This window comes from Talpa europaea, assembly GCF_964194135.1.
Source record: "Talpa europaea genome assembly, chromosome: 13".
Lineage (NCBI taxonomy): Eukaryota > Metazoa > Chordata > Mammalia > Eulipotyphla > Talpidae > Talpa > Talpa europaea.
In genome coordinates, this window is record NC_140080.1 from 68,942,006 (window position 1) to 68,961,546 (window position 19,541).

The following is a 19,541-nucleotide window of genomic DNA, read 5'->3' on the forward strand; positions in this document are numbered from 1 at the left end:
GGAATGTATAGAAACAAGTACAATGGAAGCAGCAGGGACATCTGAGTCATTAGCTTATTTGTATTACTAAGGAAGAAAATAGGTGCTCTTATTTTATAAGAAAACATTGCTGTACACATCCAGTTTTATAAATTGTAAGTTCACAGAGCACCCATTTCATGATGAAAAACTTATTTCCATTTATCTTTTTAATAGGAAAAAGAAAAGGTATTTTTTAAGATTATTGACTGTCTATCAGGTGCCATGTGTTGTCATTTTGATGAGAGGTATGCAGTGACCAAGAAGAAGGTAGCAAGGGTGGAAATACTCCAGCCATACTCTTCTCTATTATTTCCCATGGTCTCTTGCCACTGATTATTATTGGCTGAACCCAACAGGAAGACAGATAGCAGAAGATATCTTTGATGTAGTCTTTTATGAATCATTCTCATGATCCACAAAAGGAAAAATACAAGTGGGGGTTGGGGTGCTTAGGGATGGATGGATCTGGACACATAAACCTCAATATATCTAGAAAAACATGAATTTAATTTTATAAAAATTTTTCTCAACTACATACATCATACTTAATGTCAAAACTGTGGAGAGCAGAACTTTTTCCTGTCATATAGGTGAAAGACTGAGACTAAAACCACAAAATATGTAATTATATAATTTGTAAGAAAAGTCATAAAAATTTATACATTATACATTACATATGTCATCATAAAATAAACATATTCCTAAAAGCACATTACTATTTAGGAATTTGTTACAAGCAGAAGGTATTAAATTCACGGTAGTAATGAAATTAAACTTCATTGCATGTGTTGGCTACTTAAAACAAGGCAGATGAACATAAGTGTCAGTTTCTTAAACATATCTTTAATAGCATGGAATAAAAGGCAACCAAAACAATAAATTAATCACCAATGGCAAGGATGTATTCCATCATTAAAAATACATTAATTACGGGCCTCCCCAGTGGCGCAGCGGTTGAGCACTGGGTTGCGAAACTGCCCGCGGCCTCTGCGGCGCCGGTTCGATCCCCGGCTGCTCCCCGGCCACCGGAGGAGGGTCCCACATGGCGCGCAGACCTCTCCTGCCGCCCGCTGCTCCCCCCAGCAGTGTACTTCGGTCCTTCTGCCTGCTCTGCTCCCCGCTCTGGCTCTGGTGAATTCTCTCACCCTCCCGCGCTTCTGACTGTACCCAGTGCATGTATAATCAAAACAAACAAACAAATAACTAAATAAATAAACATGCCTCTCTTAAAAAATAAAAAAATAAAAAATAAATAAAAAAAATAAATAAATACATTAATTACAATGAGCATTTATGCATCTCAATTAAATTTTATTCTGATAATTTCTTTTATTTTTTTAAGATTTGTTTATTTATTTATACAAGCACTGGGTACAGTCAGAAGCGTGGGAGGGTGAGAGAATTCACCAGAGCCAGAGCTGGGAGCGGGACAGGTAGAAGGACCGAAGCACACTGCTGAGAGGAGCAGCAGGCGGCAGGGGAGGTCTGCACGCCATGCAGGACCTTCCTGCGGTGGCCGGGGAGCAGCCGGGGATCGAACCGGCGCTGCAGAGGCTGCGGGCAGCTTCGCAACCCAGCGCTCAACCGCTGTGCCAACGGGGAGGCCCCTGGTAATTTCTTAAGCAGAACTATATATAGGTCCTAAACTACAATACCTAAGCTCTCTTATAAAGGGTATATGAGATCATATATCAACTGATCAGCAAAATGTTGAATCAACCTCTCTGCGACATTGACTTTTCTGTCACTACTATGACAAGGAAGTAACACCCAAATAACTTGCTAAATTGCAGATAATTCCCTGTGGATGTGAATATGAATCTGTTCATAAATCCAAGAATTTCCCAGGATGTCTATTCCTACCCTGTTGTAACCTTGGGTACCTCTAAATCACTAATATTAATGTGTTCGTGTCTGTATTTATAAATTTTATACTTATGATATTAGTAGTATACGCATAAGCTAAATACTATTCAGAAACAGAACTGCAAGATAACATTTTTAAATATAAATAAAAGTTCTAATCTTTTTATAATTTGAAAAAAAATTTGATTTTTTTGAAGGATTTTTCTTGCAATTCCTTGGAATGTGTACAACCATGTTGGAGTTTGTGTTTTTTGAAGACATAGCATAGATCTATGTGTGGACTCAGTTGGACACATAATTTGAATGTTACTGTTTTTCTCTCAAAGGTATCTTGGCTTAATGGACAGGATATATGGGAACCCTAAGAGAACCCATTTCTAAAGCATGTGCATCTTGAATTAAAATTTTTACCCTGATAGTGTGAAAAATTTCCAGGTGTAGGCAGAATCAGGAAGTAAGGCATGTTTGGTAGGCACAGATTTAGGAGAATTAAAAATTCCCACACCTAGGGCCTCCCCGGTGGTGCAGCGGTTGAACGCTGGGTTGCGAAGCTGCCCGCGGCCTCTGCGGCGCCGGTTCGATCCCCAGCTGCTCCCCGGCCACCGGAGGAGGGTCCCACATGGCGCGCAGACCTCTCCTGCCGCCCACTGCTCCCCTCAGCACTGTACTTCGGCCCTTCTGCCTGCTCTGCTCCCCACTCTGGCTCTGGTGAATTCTCTCACCCTCCTGCGCGTCTGACTGTACCCAGTGCATGTATAAACAAACAAATAAATAAATAATACATACCTCTTTAAAAAAAAAATTCCCACACCTTTAGACTGTTTAATACTTAACCACAGGTCCCTCACCCTAGTCTAAACAAGAGCATATCCTTTTTAAGCATTTGTTAACTACTTGAATCTTGGAAACATCTTAAGTTTCACTGCCTACAAGAAGTACCCAAAGCAAATTTACTACAAAATTCCCATAAGCAGATGCGTTTAGTTTCTACAATATCACTTAGAACTCTTGTTTTTCTAAATTTAAACATGTGGCTAATGATACCAACTGGCAGTCACTTTAAATTTCTAAAAACAAATACTGGAGTCATAGGAAAAACTTGCCAAATGTTTGCAAGCCCTCGGGTACTATAAATTCCAAGGAATTTCTAACACCAATGTAGTCCCAGTTTATATCTCTGAACTTGGCATGATCATTAAAAGCATCTTTCAAAGTACACTGATTTGAATGCAAACTGTCACTCTGCCTCACTCTCAAGATGCCTGATTTTTTTATTCAAAGCCTTCAACTGATTATCCATACCTCTCTAACAAAGTAAATAACAATATGAAAATTTCTTATTATTACCTCTCTGCACAGCTAATGGGATTTCTTGAAGTCTCCAGATTGACCAGGAATCAATTTTCATATTAATCAATTCCTTTCTTGATTTTTGTTGTCTTAAAGCTTCTTCAGCTTCTGCACGGTCAGTTTCTAGACTCTTAATGAGATGAATGGCCTCTGACAGCAATGTTTCCATTTCCTGCTTTAATTCTGGACACTTTTCATCTAAATTAAGAATATATATTCACATTTGCCCATGAATCAGGTGATAAGATCATGGGTATTAATTGTATCACTATTCATTTTTAAATATTTATATTTGTTTTAGAAAAATGAATTAGCTTTTAAAAGGTAGTTTTATTATAATACAATCATAACACTGAATATAACCAGCAAAAAGACTTTAAATGAATATTGTGTAAGATAATTAAAATAGCTAAATCTCAACCAATATCCTTTTCATAAGATGTATTATACTGCTTTACTTTTAAATTATGTTTATATTTCCTTGTACTCTATGAGAAAATCAGATCATAATCATTATATCAGATAAATACTGAAAATATGCATAGTTTCTAGGAAAAAAGACATTAAATTTTTATCTTATCAAATAATAACATTCCTGGCTAGCCTTGCCAGAAATTCATTCATTTCTAAATTCTATTGATTCATTTATAAAACGAAGTCCTTTAATGAGAATTATCTATGACTCCAAATTGACAGTTCTATAATGGTATGGTTTAATGCTAACAAAATGATTTACACAGGTATTCATTCAGCTATTTATGGAAGATAAGGGTAGAAAGTCGTTTATGTTCCAAGCAATGTTCTCTTCTTGGAGACAGATCAGTAAGGCAGATATGGGTGCTATTCTGGTGGGATTTATACTAGTAAACAGTGACTTTTACCAGAATGTGACATGACAAGAAGACATAAATAAACACAAAGTGTCGAAAAAGGAAGTCCCCAAAGAACAAAGGCTGGAGGAAAAAAATTAAAACTGGCTCATGAAAAAAGACAACTAATACACTAGACCTTTGTTTTGTTCGGTTTCATTCTTTCTTTCTTTTTGTGACAATAATTTTCTCATAGGAGGAAGTATAACACAATGGTGATAACTGACAGGTCAACAGCGACTGTTTCCACTACTAATTTTGTGGAACTGTCTAAGAATTTTAGCACGATAGCTGGCGATACCTGCATAGTGCTGTTTTTAAACCCTGAGCAACCAAGAGGGCCAAGTGTTAAGTTTTACAATCAAATATATATGTTTTTAATTAACATAATTATAGTTAATTTAGCTGTTATTTTGACCATATATATTTTTGTGACCATTAATATCTCAGTCTTTTCTCCCAGCGTATATCATGTGAAAAATAAGGAAGTAATGAATGAGGTTTTCATTCATTGCAGACATAATAAGTGAAAAGGAAAACAGTAGAAGTATCACCTAACTGTAAAAGACATTATTGACTAGAAAAAAATCCTTCTTTTAACGTTCCTGACTATATTAGTAATCCTTCACTAAAGGAAGATGTTTAAAACACTATTTGTGAAAACACTATTTGTAAAAAGGAAGAGGTGTTTAAATTCAAAAATATAGTCAAATATGTTGAGAAAATTTTAATTTTTTACCAGCATATAAATTATTTCACACATATGTACTTATATGTGTATATATATAAAGATTAATATTCTTACAATAATATATATATGATGTATGTGTGTATGTATAATACACACACATATATACATACACATATATGTGAAGGGGGGAGAAAAAGGGTGGAAGAGAAGGACTAAGAAATGTAATGTTCAATTTGGTAACCATGAAAGACAATATTGTATTTAAATGTAAATTTAAAGTTAAACTTAAAAGTTAAATTCCTCACTCTCACTATCAAATGTCACATGCTCAACAGCTAGCTGTGGCTAGCAGATACTGCATTCAGTAGTGTGATATACAACATCTAAAGTTCAACTGAACAGCCCTAAATTACAGTTAATCTTGAGGTAGACAGGAATCACTGCATACTCAGGAAAAAGATAATATATAACATTTATAAATTTGATTACTGTGAAATTAGAAGTAAACTAATGAAAGTAAATGAGCTTTTAGATATAATTATACTTATCAAAATATAAGGTACAGATTTACCTCTTTCTTCTGGTTTTACCTCTTCCACTGGTGTAAGACTCCAACCTTCTTTCAGGTCTTTGGTGGAAGAAATTCTGCTCCTATATAATAGGAAAGACACAACTAATTAATATAGGAGTGTTACACTTAAATTTAGTGAAATTTTAGGTGATACTCTTACACTGAATTCACATTGTGCATGCTGATTCTACTATATAGAAGATTTATATAGCAAAAATTTAATAGATAATGGGCTCACAACCTCACAGTAAATTAATGAAAATGTCAAATTGATAACAAATGACCAGAAAATTTGTGAGGTAATATTAAAGAAGCAATTTTGGTTAATGAAACTGGTATTTCCAAGAGTGTTACTATCAGAAAAAAGGGAGTTCTTATTGGGAAAAATTTGGGTGAGTTATTTCTCTAATTTCAGTTTACTAGGTTTAGAGAACCAATATAATTTACAAGCAAAAATACCATTTCAGATTTGAAGTTAATAAGGTTTTATTAACTTGTCCAAATTGGAAATTAAAATGTCCAAATCAGGGCCTCCCCGGTGGCGCAGCGGTTGAGAGCTGGGTTGCGAAGCTGCCCGCGGCCTCTGCGGCGCCGGTTCGATCCCCGGCTGCTCCCAGGCCACTGGAGGAGGGTCCCACATGGCGCGCAGACCTCTCCTGCCGCCCGCTGCTCCCCTCAGCAGTGTACTTCGGTCCTTCTGTCTGCTCTGCTCCCCGCTCTGGCTCTGGTGAATTCTCTCACCCTCCCGCGCTTCTGACTGTACCCAGTGCATGTATAAACAAAACAAAAACAAACAAACCAGCAAACAAATAAAGCATGCCTCTATAAAAAAAAAAAAAAAAAAAAAAAAAAAAAAAAATGTCCAAATCATTCTTATATATTTTTATAGTTCTCTTTCAGTTAAAAATTCTATGTGTTGAATAATGAAATATTTGGCAGTATTTCTCTGATCAATTCTTGACTCCTAAACTAGTTCTCATTGTATTAGAATCTTTTTTTTTTCTAATAGAAGTTGTAAGAAAATCACTATCAACACAATAGCCAAGAGTTTCATTTTATTTCATTACTAAATTATTTTTCATTATTAATGAAGTATTACTAATTACAAAATGTCATATATATAACAGACACCTAAAGTCCCTGATGGCTAAAGTCCTTCTATCAACAATAGCAGATAGAATCAGTATAGCTACTTCTTATCTTGAATAATCTCTATTACCCCCTTCTTCAGTTTCACTGATTCTTTCCTCTGCTTGCTCAAATCTGTTGGTAAATATGTCTAGTTTTTCACCTTATTTATTGTACTTGTTAATCTCCAAAATGTTATTTTGTTCTTCAATCGTTTTACAATATTCCACATTTGTTGAGCTATTCGTACCCCTGGTTTTGCTTAGTTCTGAGTCTATGGTTTTCTTGATCTCTTTGAGAATATTTAAGACAGTTGGTTAAATGTCCAATGCTGGGTTTCTTCAGAGCTCATTTCCACTATTTTTTTCTTCTCTTCCCTTGTTACTGGAACATTTTTTTCTTCTTTGCCTGCCTCAATTTTTTTTTATAAAACTAAACATTTTTAATATTTTAATGTAAAATGGAAATTAGATTACACTCCTATATTGGGTGTGTTGTTCCTTGTTGTGGTTCATTGCAATTTGATTGTTTAGTTATTCTTCTGGGCACTTTTCATATCTATATTTTGTCACCCTTACTTGTAACCCTTGAAGTAAGTATTTCACTAGCTTACTGATTAACCTGTTTTTTTTTTTTTTTTTTTGGAAACTATCTTAAATGCCTAGAGGAAAAAAAAAAAAAAAAACAGAAAAGAAAAAAAAAATATTACCCCAATTTTAGCAAATTGGCTTGATGTTGGAGTACTTCTTTAATGCTTATCCAACATTATTTATAACTCTGCCTCTACCTTAAACTCCTGCCTATGCAGATTTTAAAGGTCAGTCAGAGGTAAAAGATGAAGGTCTTCTCAGGTCCTTTCTGAGCATCCATCTTGCACTGGTCCTAAGTTTCAACATGTGATTTAAACATGTGAATCTCCAGCATTTATAAGGACTTTGAAAAACCCTATTCCTTCAGGTGTCTGCTTTGCTAATTTCTTCTATCCCAGATATTCTGAACTTTTCAGTGCTTTTCCAAATTTTTATCCAATTTTTATCCATAACCTTAGTCAATACTGGCAAGAATATGCCTTCAAATACTTTCCACAAGCATTGGACAAAGCATGACTCTGTGATTGCTCTAAGCCTGGCAAAGACAAGCACAACTGTGGATCCGATAAGGAGTCACTGGATAGATCAAAACACTGAAACATGATTCTTTGCGAATAAGATCTGAATTGTTCCCTCTGGTGTTAGCAATCTATACCGTAAGTACTGGCCGCTTTCTTCATTGCCACCACAAATCTGGAGGATGACAAATGGACAATAGAAATGTCACAGTACTAGCTCAATGTGATCCAGCAATCTTTTTGTTCATTAAATTTTCTCCTCGTTGCTGTATTTTTTTAACTAGATTCCATATTTCTGCAAAAATTGAATCTGATCCTTTTTTGGCAACTATTATAATTATATTTGAGGTGAAAGGAGCACTTGATATTTTTCCTACTCTGCCATTTTCAGTAATAGCCCCATATGAAAATTTCTGCTTTTGTTTCCTTGTTCTTTTAGAAATGAAGTTTATCTACAGCAGATTAGTCATCAAAATTTTAACATAAAGTAATAAAGGGAGCAGAAAAGGTTCTTACCATTCTTCCAAAGTAGTTTCAAACTGTCAAAATAAAAGATCTCAATAAAAATCAAAATTTAAATACTTTAAAAGTAATAGTAAACTTAACTTAATCTTGAACTCACTGATAAAATTGTGAACATTCTAATTCACATACTGCATTATACTTCTATCAAATAATATTCTCTGCTATTTCTAAACAAGTATATATTTCTACTGCCTATTCTATCAATTTATTATTATTCCCACCTAATTATTCCCAACTTTCACCTGTGTTTCTAAATCTTACCCCCTCCTGAAGGATCAGTTCAAATGCTATAAACTCAGGATCAGTTCAAATGCTATAAAGGGATCAGTTCAAATGCTAAAAAAAAAAGATTTTACAGACAATCAGAAGCACTTGTTATCCAATGAATTTTAATATGTCTTCCAAAACTGGTAAATACATAATTACATGATTGTTCACAAATATTTAATTTCCTATAGTGTAGTTCCCCCTTGGAATTATAAACTCCTTGTATTCATGACTACAGGTATGTTCTAATAGCAGCTTAGATTATAAAAGTCAGAAATTACAAAAAAATTACTGTCAGAATGTTATGGTTTTTATGAATTCCAATTCAAGATGTCAGATTAGTATACATGATTACCTCTCTTCAATTCCTATATCATAAAAAATTTTCATCAGAAAAAATATATGTATCAATAAAACACTGAAAAATATGTTTTTCTGGGCCTCCCCGGTGGCGCAGCGGTTGAGCGCTGGGTTGCGAAACTGCGCGCGGCCTCTGCGGCCCGGTTCGATCCCCGGCTGCTCCCCGGCCACCAGAGGAGGGTCCCACATGGCGCACAGACCTCTCCTGCCGCCCGCTGCTCCCCTCAGCAGTGTACTTCGGTCCTTCTGCCTGCTCTGCTCCCCGCTCTGGCTCTGGTGAATTCTCTCACCCTCCCGCGCTTCTGACTGTACCCAGTGCATGTATAAACAAAACAAACAAACAAACCAGCAAACAAATAAATAAAGCATGCCTCTATAAAAAAAAAAAAGAAAAATATGTTTTTCTTATTACTATTTTATTTTTAAAATTGAAGTATAGTTGCATTACAGCATTATATAAGTTTCAGGTATGCATCATTAAAAATCAGCATGTAAATGTGCCTCATTAAGTTCACCAATTAAAGTCCAATGCTTCACTATACAGTTAGGCTCTTTTACCCAATTTACCCATCCTTTTCCTCTCTTCCCTTCTGGTAGCCTATATTACAGGAGAAAATGTTTGCATGTCATACGTATGACTTTTGATACATGGATTTAAACCCAACTTATTATGGCAATATTAATGAACTAAATTCTACCCCTTACTCCCTACCCCCAATTCATAGGTTGAAACTCTAATCTCCAATGTGCCTTTTCAAGAGCTAAATATTCTTTTTTAAATTTATTTCTTAAATCATTGCTTATGTTTGTACAATATCTGACTCCCCCCCAGGGGTGTATTCCCTATAGTTCTCCCTCCACGATAGCACCTGTGAACCATCACTTTAGTCCCTTGTGCTCTTCTCTCCCCTGCTTTGACCTGTCTCCCTGCCCCTCTGCTGCTGTATGCTCCAGACCTATGGTCATCTTGGAAGTCTTTTTTCTGACTCTTTGTTTATTAAATGAGGTTATAAAGGTGGGGTTTTAGTCCATTCAGACTCGTGTTCTTATCAGAAGAGCCACCAGAGTTCACTCTGTCTCTATGTGGGCACAGAGGAAGGAATGTGAGGACACAGTGGGAAGGCAGTGGTCCCCAGGCCAGAAAGGGGATCCTCAACATTATCCAACCTTGAAGATACTTTGATCTTGGACTTCTAAGCTTCCAGAACTGTGAGAAAAATAAATTTCTGTTGTTAACTAATCCACTATGTAATATTATGGATCCATGAAAACTAACACAGGAAAATGTTTATAGCTATTGGGGTATTATTTCTTGTGGAAATGAAAGTACTTCTCAGAGCCAAGAGCTCAGAGAATAGAGCAAAGAAACAGGAACAACAAATTAGGAAAGTATTCCCAAGGAGCAGAACTGAACCCTCATCAAGAAACATGCCTTGCTCCCAGCTTTAACAGACCTTGCAACATGGGCCCTCATAAATTTCACAATTTATACATCAATGAAAGGTGTGTGCCTTTGCCATGCTTTCCCTTTTCAAGTGAGAGTGTCTGTCTATTGTGATTATTCTGCTCCAGCCTCATCATCCTATGCTAAATATTCAAAAGCAGACTATAACTTGTCATTTTAATTCTCACATCTTTGGATCAAAAGAAGCTGCACCAAAGAATGTCAGTCATTTTGATCAGAAGTGTGGCAGAATGTGTTATCGAGGACCTCTGCACAATACCATGCAGTAATAAGACTTTTTTTGAGGAGGTGAATAGTTTGCAGTGGGAAGTGTTAACAATGTTGCCAATAGACTAACTGATAGACTGTCATTAAATCATCCCCCAAAAATCATGTTTCCTGGCATCCACATCTTATCTAATATGCTACCATATTAACAGTGGGATTGTCTATGTGATTTGCTTTGTGGGACTTTGGCAAATATGACACAAGCAAGCTTTGTTAAGCATTTGCACACTGAGGTATGTCCTCGTAGAATACTCTCTAAGCCACTAGATATTTGAGTGAGTCCCTCTTCATTATTATTCCCAGTAGAGTTAGCAGATGTTTGTATCTACATGATTGGTCCAGGCAAGAACCAGAAAAATTGTCCTGCTGAGTTGAGAACAGATTGCTCAATGGTAACCAAATAAACGCTTTATCTAGTCACAAAAGGTTAGAAACTGTGTATATGTAAGTATATGGCATGTAAAAGAAAAAAAAAAAACATGGTTACTTTTCTGGAAGTCTTTTCATTCCAATAATGACGACAATATCCAGATTACAAAGAATGAACAGGGAAGTAAGGAATTAAATAATAAATTTAGACAACCCCTTTTCAAATGCTAAGAAGGAATACGGGGAAAAGGAGATATACTTAAAAGAATGTATGGTATAAAAATTTTCTTGAAAACAGGGGCAAGATCAAGATTTTAAGTTGATGAGAGTTTTAGAAAAAGAGGGAAGGTAGCACAATGGACTATGGATAAATTGGCAGGTGAACTACAGGAGCAATATCTGAGAGGGGAATCTTGTGTTTCCAAAATTCCAACAATAATGTAAGCCAGTGTTACCTCAATTAAAAAAATTAAGAACCAAAAATCAGACAGAAACCAAATATTTTGTTAATTCCCTAAATAATCTAAGTTACAAAAAATAGACCAAATAAAGCAATACAAACAAAAAACCAAAAATTAAAAAAAAAGAAATTTAGATCTGGAATATAAACCTATCTCTAGTCTAAACAGGAGAATAAAGTGAAAGAAAAATTAAATAAAATCTTTTATTTATATGGGAGATTATGCAAGTGATTATTTCCATCATTTTGCAGTGTTTTCTCATTCTTTAAAGAAATATAGAGAAAATATTCATAGTAAATCTACTGTGAATTTTCTTTCCAATATTCAGAACTACAATTTAAGTGACTGGATATGCGTATGGCAAGATGCATTCTGCCAATCATGAGCTCTACAGTTTTCATTCTAACTACAATGAAAATCACTCTGGTATGATGGGCAAGCAAACTGTAAGAGTAATGACCAAAAAAAAAAAAAAAAAAAAAAAAAAAACACCGATCTTTCACTCATCTAATGTATCCCATGGGCCTCCCCAGTGGCTAAGGGGTTAAGTGTCAGCACTATGAAGCTATGCAGCATGAGTTTGATCCCCAGCCAGGCAGCTAACCTACACGGAACAGCATGAACTCTCCTGTCTTGCCCCCTGCTCCCCTCAGCAGTGTATTTCAGTAGATCTGCCTGTTCTGCTCCCCACTCTGTCTCTAGTTCTCTAGTGAATCCTCTCACACACACACCCCACATCTCTGACCTATACCCCAGGTCTTGTATGCAATAAATAAATAATCTTTAAAAAATATAATGTAAGGCCTCCCTGGTGGCTCAAGGGGTTAAACACCACACTATGAAGTGATCCGCAGCCTCTGCAGCAAGAGTTCGATCCCCCGACAGCCAGAGAGCAACCCACATGGCGAAGCAGACCTCTCCTGTCTTGCCCGCTGCTCCCCTCAGCAGTGTATTTCAGTCAGTCTGCCTGTTCTCCACTCTGTGTCTGGTGAATCCTCTCACCCCCTGCATCTCTTCCCTGTACCCCAGCTCTTATATGCATAAATAAATAAATCTTTAAAAAAGTTAACCATTTTAAATATATATGTAATGTATCCCATATCCAAAATAGATAACTTTATAATTACTTATCAAGCTTTATCTAATAAAAGATTAAGGTTATCCTCATTAAAAATAAACATCAACCCAAACTAGAAAATCCAGCTCCATCAGCAGTAGCCCCCAGCTCGAGGAAAGCACGGGTTCTGCTTTCTGCCAATGGCTGTTCTGGACATTTCACATAAGTGGGATCATGTAATATGTGGTCTTTGTTATTTTGGTAATAGTAACGTAACTCTGTAAGTACAATAAAAACCTTTGAATTGCACACTCTAAATAGCAAACTTTATGACATGTAAATTATCTCAACTAAGCTGTTTTCAAGTTAGTTTTTAGAGAGACATTATTGACTATTTAGACAAAAATTTAGACAACTCTCTGTGTCCTTGACTCCACCTCAATCCTAACTGTACTATACACAGTCCCCAAAGAGGAAAAAAAAAAAAAAACTTTCATTGGGGGGATATATCACTGTGGATTGAGCAAAGTCAAAGTCAAGAACATTATTTCACCTTAACAATACTTTTTAGATTGTGGCACCTCAGCAGGAGAGATTTAAACCAACACCCTCATCTCTTTTGCTGGCTGCTGGACACTGTAGGAACCAAATTGTCCTCATTATTTCAGTAGCTTTTTCCATAAATTGGAATAATAAAACATAAGATTTGGGGAATTTAGAGATAATTAATCTAGTTGTTTTGTCTCCTAGTCTTTAAATTCAGTGGAATCAGATAATGCTATTACGTAACAAAATAAACCTACTAAATATAAGTAGTGTAGAATTACCAATAACTCACGTATATTGAGTGCACATGGTACACAGGCACTTGTCTTTTTTTTTTTAAATGCATCCAAGAGCTGGGGTGTAGGCCAGACATGGGGGCGGGGGAGGCGGGGTGAGAGGAATCACCAGAGACAGACTAGGGAGCAGAACAGGCGGATCAGCTGAGGGGAGCAGGGGGTGAGACAGGGGAGGCCTACTGCGCCATGTGGGTAGCTCCCTAGCCGGGGATAGAATTTGTGCTATAGTGGCTGTCAGTAGCTTTATAGTGCAGCGACTTAACCCCATGCACCACCAGGGAGGCCCATGCGGGCATTTGTCTTATAGGACATCTCCAACCCCATTTCCACCTAAGGTAACAGAAAGTAGCTTTAAAGGCTGCCATCTGTACAACTGCACTTTAATGGCTCCCGAAGGAGACAACACCCTAGACTCAGCATCATGAGTTGCCCATTAGCATGCTATCAGAGCACCTTCAGCAACAGTGATGAAGGATAAAGTAGGAGAGGTCCCCAGTAACTCATGGGGTAGTCTAAATATACTCTGAAATATATAATGTAATAAAAGATTACATTATATGAGAAGATTTTCAATCACACCTAACTCATCCTTTGAAAATAATTTAAAATCATAGTGATTTTAAGATTACATTTCCTCCAGAATAATAAAGGATTAAAAAAAAGGAAAAATCATTATATTGTCTTTCAAAAGACAGTATTTATTTAGAACAAATAACTCATTTAAAAAGGGCATGCTGTCCTTTTGTACACAAATTTACTCATCTAATCATCTAATCAGTTTAGTGTCCCCAAAAAAGATGTAAATATTATTTAAATTACTAGTCAAGTTGGCTTATGGAAATTTCTACTTAGCATGATTGCCTCTGTGTAAAGAACAAACAGGGGGAAAAATCTATTTAATAAGGTCATTTCATCCTTCTGAAGTGAAACTATCAAAAATATGTATAGATAAGCAAATTATGCAACTAAGCAAAGATTCTATAAATATTCCAAGTATCATTAAAAAAATAATTATTACCTGGGTTCTTTAAGTAACAGACAGTTATAGGTTCTATATAAAATGCTACAAAATTGTTAATATGTTTAATGTTACTTACCCTTTTCAAATGTTCCTGTATTTTAGACTCTACATCTTGAATGTGTGAAATCATTTTGTTGACACATGGTGCTGGGATGTTTACTAATGAACAGCTGTGACGTCGACATGGATAGCTAAAGTAAATGTCTTTATTCACCACTAAAACAAAACACAAAGGGTACAAAATACTGAGTGCTAAAACTTGATTTCAGAATATGAAAAACACATTTTTCATTAATACCAATACTCAAACTTTCTTTGGTAAACAGATTGCTAAATCAGAAAATTATAAAATGAAGGTTCAAAAAAACTAAAATGCAATGACTTAATATAACAAAAATGAAGTTAAGAAGCAAGAAAAAACTTCAAGCATAGCTAAAATGTACTCTATCATTGTGAACAAAACTGTGAAAAAAATTTTGAAAGGCAGAGAACAAGTTAATCCACTTGTTTCTAAATAGAACCTGAATCACTTGAAAATGACTTTGAAATATATTTTAAATTCTCCCTTCAAAGAGAACCCACAGCTTCCAGTGCAAATAATGTACATGCACTCACACAATGAAGAAGTTCTTCCCTATGTCCAGCCTGAGTTTCTCTTGCTGAAAAAAATAAAAGCAGGTCCCCTTCATCCTCATAATAACCTCATTTTCTACCTTCCATTTCTGAAAATTGGAGTCTCATGCGAGAAGTGATTGATGTTCTCACTATAGCATTCAAGTTGTACTCATCATAAAATCCACTCAGTCCGATGTGCCTCAGTGATTCCAATCCTGGCATATCCCAAATAGACTGAAGGTTACAGAAGCACAGCAAAGTTGTCCATGAAACTCCACCAAAGTGCTTACTTGCAGACCTTTTGCTTCTAAGAACTCTAGTGGGCTGGATTATAGCTGCAGTCACTGATCTTAAATGCAAGACACAAAACAGGCTCAGCCCCTCAATGAGAACAGTGTGATGAACTCATTTCAGTTGACCTTGAAGAACACAGAAGTAATGATGTTGCCTCCAGAGGATGCCTTTTGTTTCAGCGCCAACCCACCGAGATGGCAAATACTTTAGAGAGCTTCCTTTAAACTTCAGTATTTTAAACATCATTTAAATTAAATCTCATCATATCCTCCTCCAAAAACACAATCTCTGTGAAAATGGCATATTTCATTTATAAATAAAAGTGTGTTTACTCTACCCCATATATAAAAATATGTAATATATATGAATATATGTACTTTGTATATGTGTATATATACATGGATGTATGTTTATTTTATATTTATATATATCTACACATATATATTTGCTCTGATTAACATTTTTATGAAATGTGCCAAGCATTGGATTATTCTAAATACTTTTGATGCCACATTTTATTTAAACTTCAAAATCTTATGAAGTGAGATTATTATACTGATCACATAATTGAGGAAAACCAAGGCATGGAGATGTTACATAATTTATCCAAGTCCAAAGAGCTGGCAGGATCAGAACTGGGGCCACCACTGTATCTCCCCAGCTAAGAAGAGTAGAACCGATATAGTGAACATTGTTTCATCTTTTTAAATGTGGTAAAATAAAGAGAAACAGTTCTGAAACTATATTTCGGAGAATATCCAACGTTTCACATATCACTTTGGTTTTAAATTTCAAATGTTCTTTCATGCCATCAGTACGAACACTCTCCTATGTTAGTGGCCTTTGACCATCTTCTGAGTGCATATGAAGGCTTTCACTCTTTTATGTGTGTTATATTCCATCTTTCTTCTCTATATACATATATGTATTTTCATCACTGCAATAGTCAAATTAATAAAGAACAAGTTCGTTGAAATTATGTGTCAATCTCCTATCCAAATATCTTGATAAGCACATGTTGCTCTTCCCTCCAGAAATAAGGTTTTAATACACATTTAACAACCACAGTTTTCCTTATACTCAAACATTTGTTTTGCTTCATTTACAGTGGGGAAAAGAAGGATAGTAATGACTCATTTAACAGTTTTCTGCATGTGCCACTCTACACTTATTAAGTGTATACTAATTAATTTTCACAGCACCCCTATGGTTTAGGATTAACATTTTACATATGGCAAGAAAATACAATGAAGTCCAAATTTGCATGCAAAATATGTAAAAGTCATGGCATCATATGCAGTTCAAGGTAGAACCAGAATTGCATATTATAGTTTTGCTAATGTATGCGTGGTATTTACCCATTGTGAAGAGACACCCAGATCACTGAAGTAGGTGTCCAAGTGCACTGAATTTTTGACTTGACTGAAAACTATCTGAGCTTCCACTGAAAACTATCTGAGCTTCATAAGCTAAAACTACTCTGTCTCTAACCTCAGATTTCTCATACAACATATGAAATGTATAGTTAGGGAGAAATGTAAGATCCTTTAAACTAAAACCTCAAGATACAGTGAACTAATGTTTAGTCATATATATGCCTTCTCATGAATCCTGTGCACAAATAATCAGGAAGAGTATTTATGGAATTAAGCTCAGAAAGACTCTCATCCTCTTCAAACATCTAAACAAATGCCGGTACTGGGCCTCCCTGGTGGTGCAAGGGGTTAAGCACAGCACTGTGAAGCTATCCACAGCCTTTGCAGCACAAGTTCGATCCCCGACCAGGGAGCCACCCACAGGGTGGCGCAGTAGACCTCTCCTGTCTTGCCCGCTACTCCTCTCAGCAATGTATTTCAGTCAGTCTGCCTGTTCTGCTCACCACCCTGTCCATGGTGAATCCTCTCTCTCTCTCTCTCTCTCTCTCTCTCTCTCTCTCTCTCTCTCTCACACACACACACACACACACACACACACACACACACACTTCTGGCCTGTATCCCAACCCAGTCTTGTATGCATAAATAAATATATCATTAAAAATTAATAATAAAAAATCCCAAATGCCAGTAGTGACCAGTGAACAGTAACTGTAAATTTCAAAGATAATTTTTTATGGATTGTCACTGAATGATTTTTAAATTATAGACTTCATACCTTATAATACTAGTTCTACTTTTCTTCTTAAGAAACATGTGCTCAGTGAACTGGGAAGGTTCTAGTACCTGTTAGTGCTAGTCCAGCATGAGGGATAGAGATTTTTATTTAAAAACAACTCAAGGGCCTCCCTGATTGCACAAGAAGTTAAGTATCAGCACTATGAAGCAATCCCTACCACTGTAACATGAGTTCCATCCCCTGCCTGGGAGCTGTCCCCCATGGAGCAGCAGACCTCTCCTGTGTCTCCCCTGCTGCTCCCCTCAGCAGTGTATTTCAGTCAGTCTGCCTATTCTGCTCCCCACTCTGTCTGGTGAATCCTCTCACCCCCTTGTACCTCTGGCCTACACCTCAGCTCTTCTATGCATAAATAAATCTTAAAAAAAATAAAAATAACTCAAACATTTCTGAAATTTTAAACAATTCTTACAAACCAAATTGCAAATAACAATATATTTTAAATAAAACATGTAACTACTGTGCTAACTATTAATGATTTGTAGGGCATATTTTTTAATAAATATGATATTGCAAACTGAAAAATGAATATATGTATATCTATCTACATAGATAAATTTCAAAATTTACTACACAATTTATATTCAGTCCTCACCTTCAGTGTTTGTCATTTTGTCTTCATGAAAAATCTCAACAGCTTCCATTGGAGCGCCAAATAGAACCAAAGCTTGTGATGTGGCACTATCTTTTAAAAAGAAAACAAATGTTTCAGTGAGCAGTTAATGATAAGTTTTTAAAACAAGAAAAAACATGTGCAAAGTGATATAAAAGGCTTGCCCTTGGAAAAGCAACAATAATACAAAAAGCAGCTATAATACAAATATTAACCAAACCCACAACAGAATACCTTTACATGTTTTCTCTGTGTTCTTCAGATGGCTTAACTTTAACAAAATGATATTCAAAATAGCATGCACGTATTAAAAATGAAACAGAGAAACCATCCAGAGCTGTGTCACCAAAATAGCAAAGCAGAAGAATCTAGCTTCAGTCCCCCAACAAGTATCAACAATTATCCACACACAGAATAGTTTTGAAAGGGTTCAAGAGTAGTCAATCCACTTTAGAAACTTTAGCAACAGAGTAAAAAAAAAAAAAAAAAAAAAAAAAAAAAAAAAAAAAAAACTGGGAATAACTACACAAAATCAGAAGGAAGACAGATTCATTTTTGCTTGCATCATCCCTCCCCCCAAGCTAACTCCACTCGATGCCAGCAGGAATCTTATAACTCAAAAAAGTTCCCCTTATTGAAAAAGGAAGAATAGAGCAAATAATCAGCTCTGCACCCTGTGAGGGCATGGCATAATATACTTGCTTCACTTCCATCCTATCCACAGACTGCTAAGGTAGACATGTCTAGAGATGACTTGGAACAATAAAGGATGACAAAGGAATGGATGAGAAAACAAGACTGAAATATATGCGACTATGAAAGATTCATTAGTTTAAGGATATGTGTGGATTCAAAGTGAAGGGATGGAAAGTAATATTCTCATAAAACAAAAACCAAACACAATAATAGATAACTGTACTTATAGCTGATAAAACAATACCATTTATAATAGCACAAAAAGAATAAAATACCTAGGAATAAATTTAACCACGGAGGTGAAAGAGCTATACACCTAAAAGGAAAAAAAAAAATACTGACGTACAAAATTAAAGAATACAATTAATGGAAAGATGTTCCAAGTACACAGAAGAGTATATATTATTAAAATATCCATTAAATTCATTTGCTGTCAAAATCCCAAGGCATTTCTCACAGAAATAGAAAAAATCCAAAAATTTGTGTGGAATCCAAAAGATTTAAAATAGCCAAACCAATGTTAAGAAAGGAAATGAAAGCTAGAGGCATCACATTTCCTACTTTCAAAATGTAATGGAAATATTCTAAAATAAAAACCAAAATAGTATATATATATAGCATTAAAAACACATAGGAAAAATGATCATAATAGAGTCCAGAAATAAACCCATGCATATATAGATAACCAATATTTGACAAGGAATCAAAAATATTCAATAGGGAAATGAGAGTCTCTTCAATAAATGAGGCTGGGAAAACTGGATAGTCACAAACAAAAGAATGAAACTAGACTGGGAAATTATACCACCTACAAAATTTCACTCAAAGTGGATTAAAGACTTAGAGATAAGACATGAAACTATAAAACCCCTATAAGAAAATGTAGGGAAAAACTCTTGACACTGATCTTGGC

At 35.6% G+C, this 19,541-nt stretch overlaps 1 protein-coding gene across 1 annotated transcript in view; it reads right to left on the bottom strand.

Moving 5' to 3' along the window:
• CCDC178 (coiled-coil domain containing 178) overlaps positions 1 to 18,645 on the bottom strand; it is a gene marked incomplete at both ends in the record, with an annotated part of 283,078 nt that extends 264,433 nt beyond the window's left edge. The window contains 6 exons of the mRNA XM_084252695.1: positions 3,235 to 3,435; positions 5,369 to 5,448; positions 8,121 to 8,143; positions 14,315 to 14,454; positions 17,915 to 18,004; positions 18,519 to 18,645. Of these exons, the coding sequence (XP_084108821.1) occupies positions 3,235 to 3,435; positions 5,369 to 5,448; positions 8,121 to 8,143; positions 14,315 to 14,454; positions 17,915 to 18,004; positions 18,519 to 18,645 (661 nt within the window). The remainder of the gene's footprint in view (positions 1 to 3,234; positions 3,436 to 5,368; positions 5,449 to 8,120; positions 8,144 to 14,314; positions 14,455 to 17,914; positions 18,005 to 18,518) is intronic.
• Positions 18,646 to 19,541: the final 896 nt, after the last annotated feature.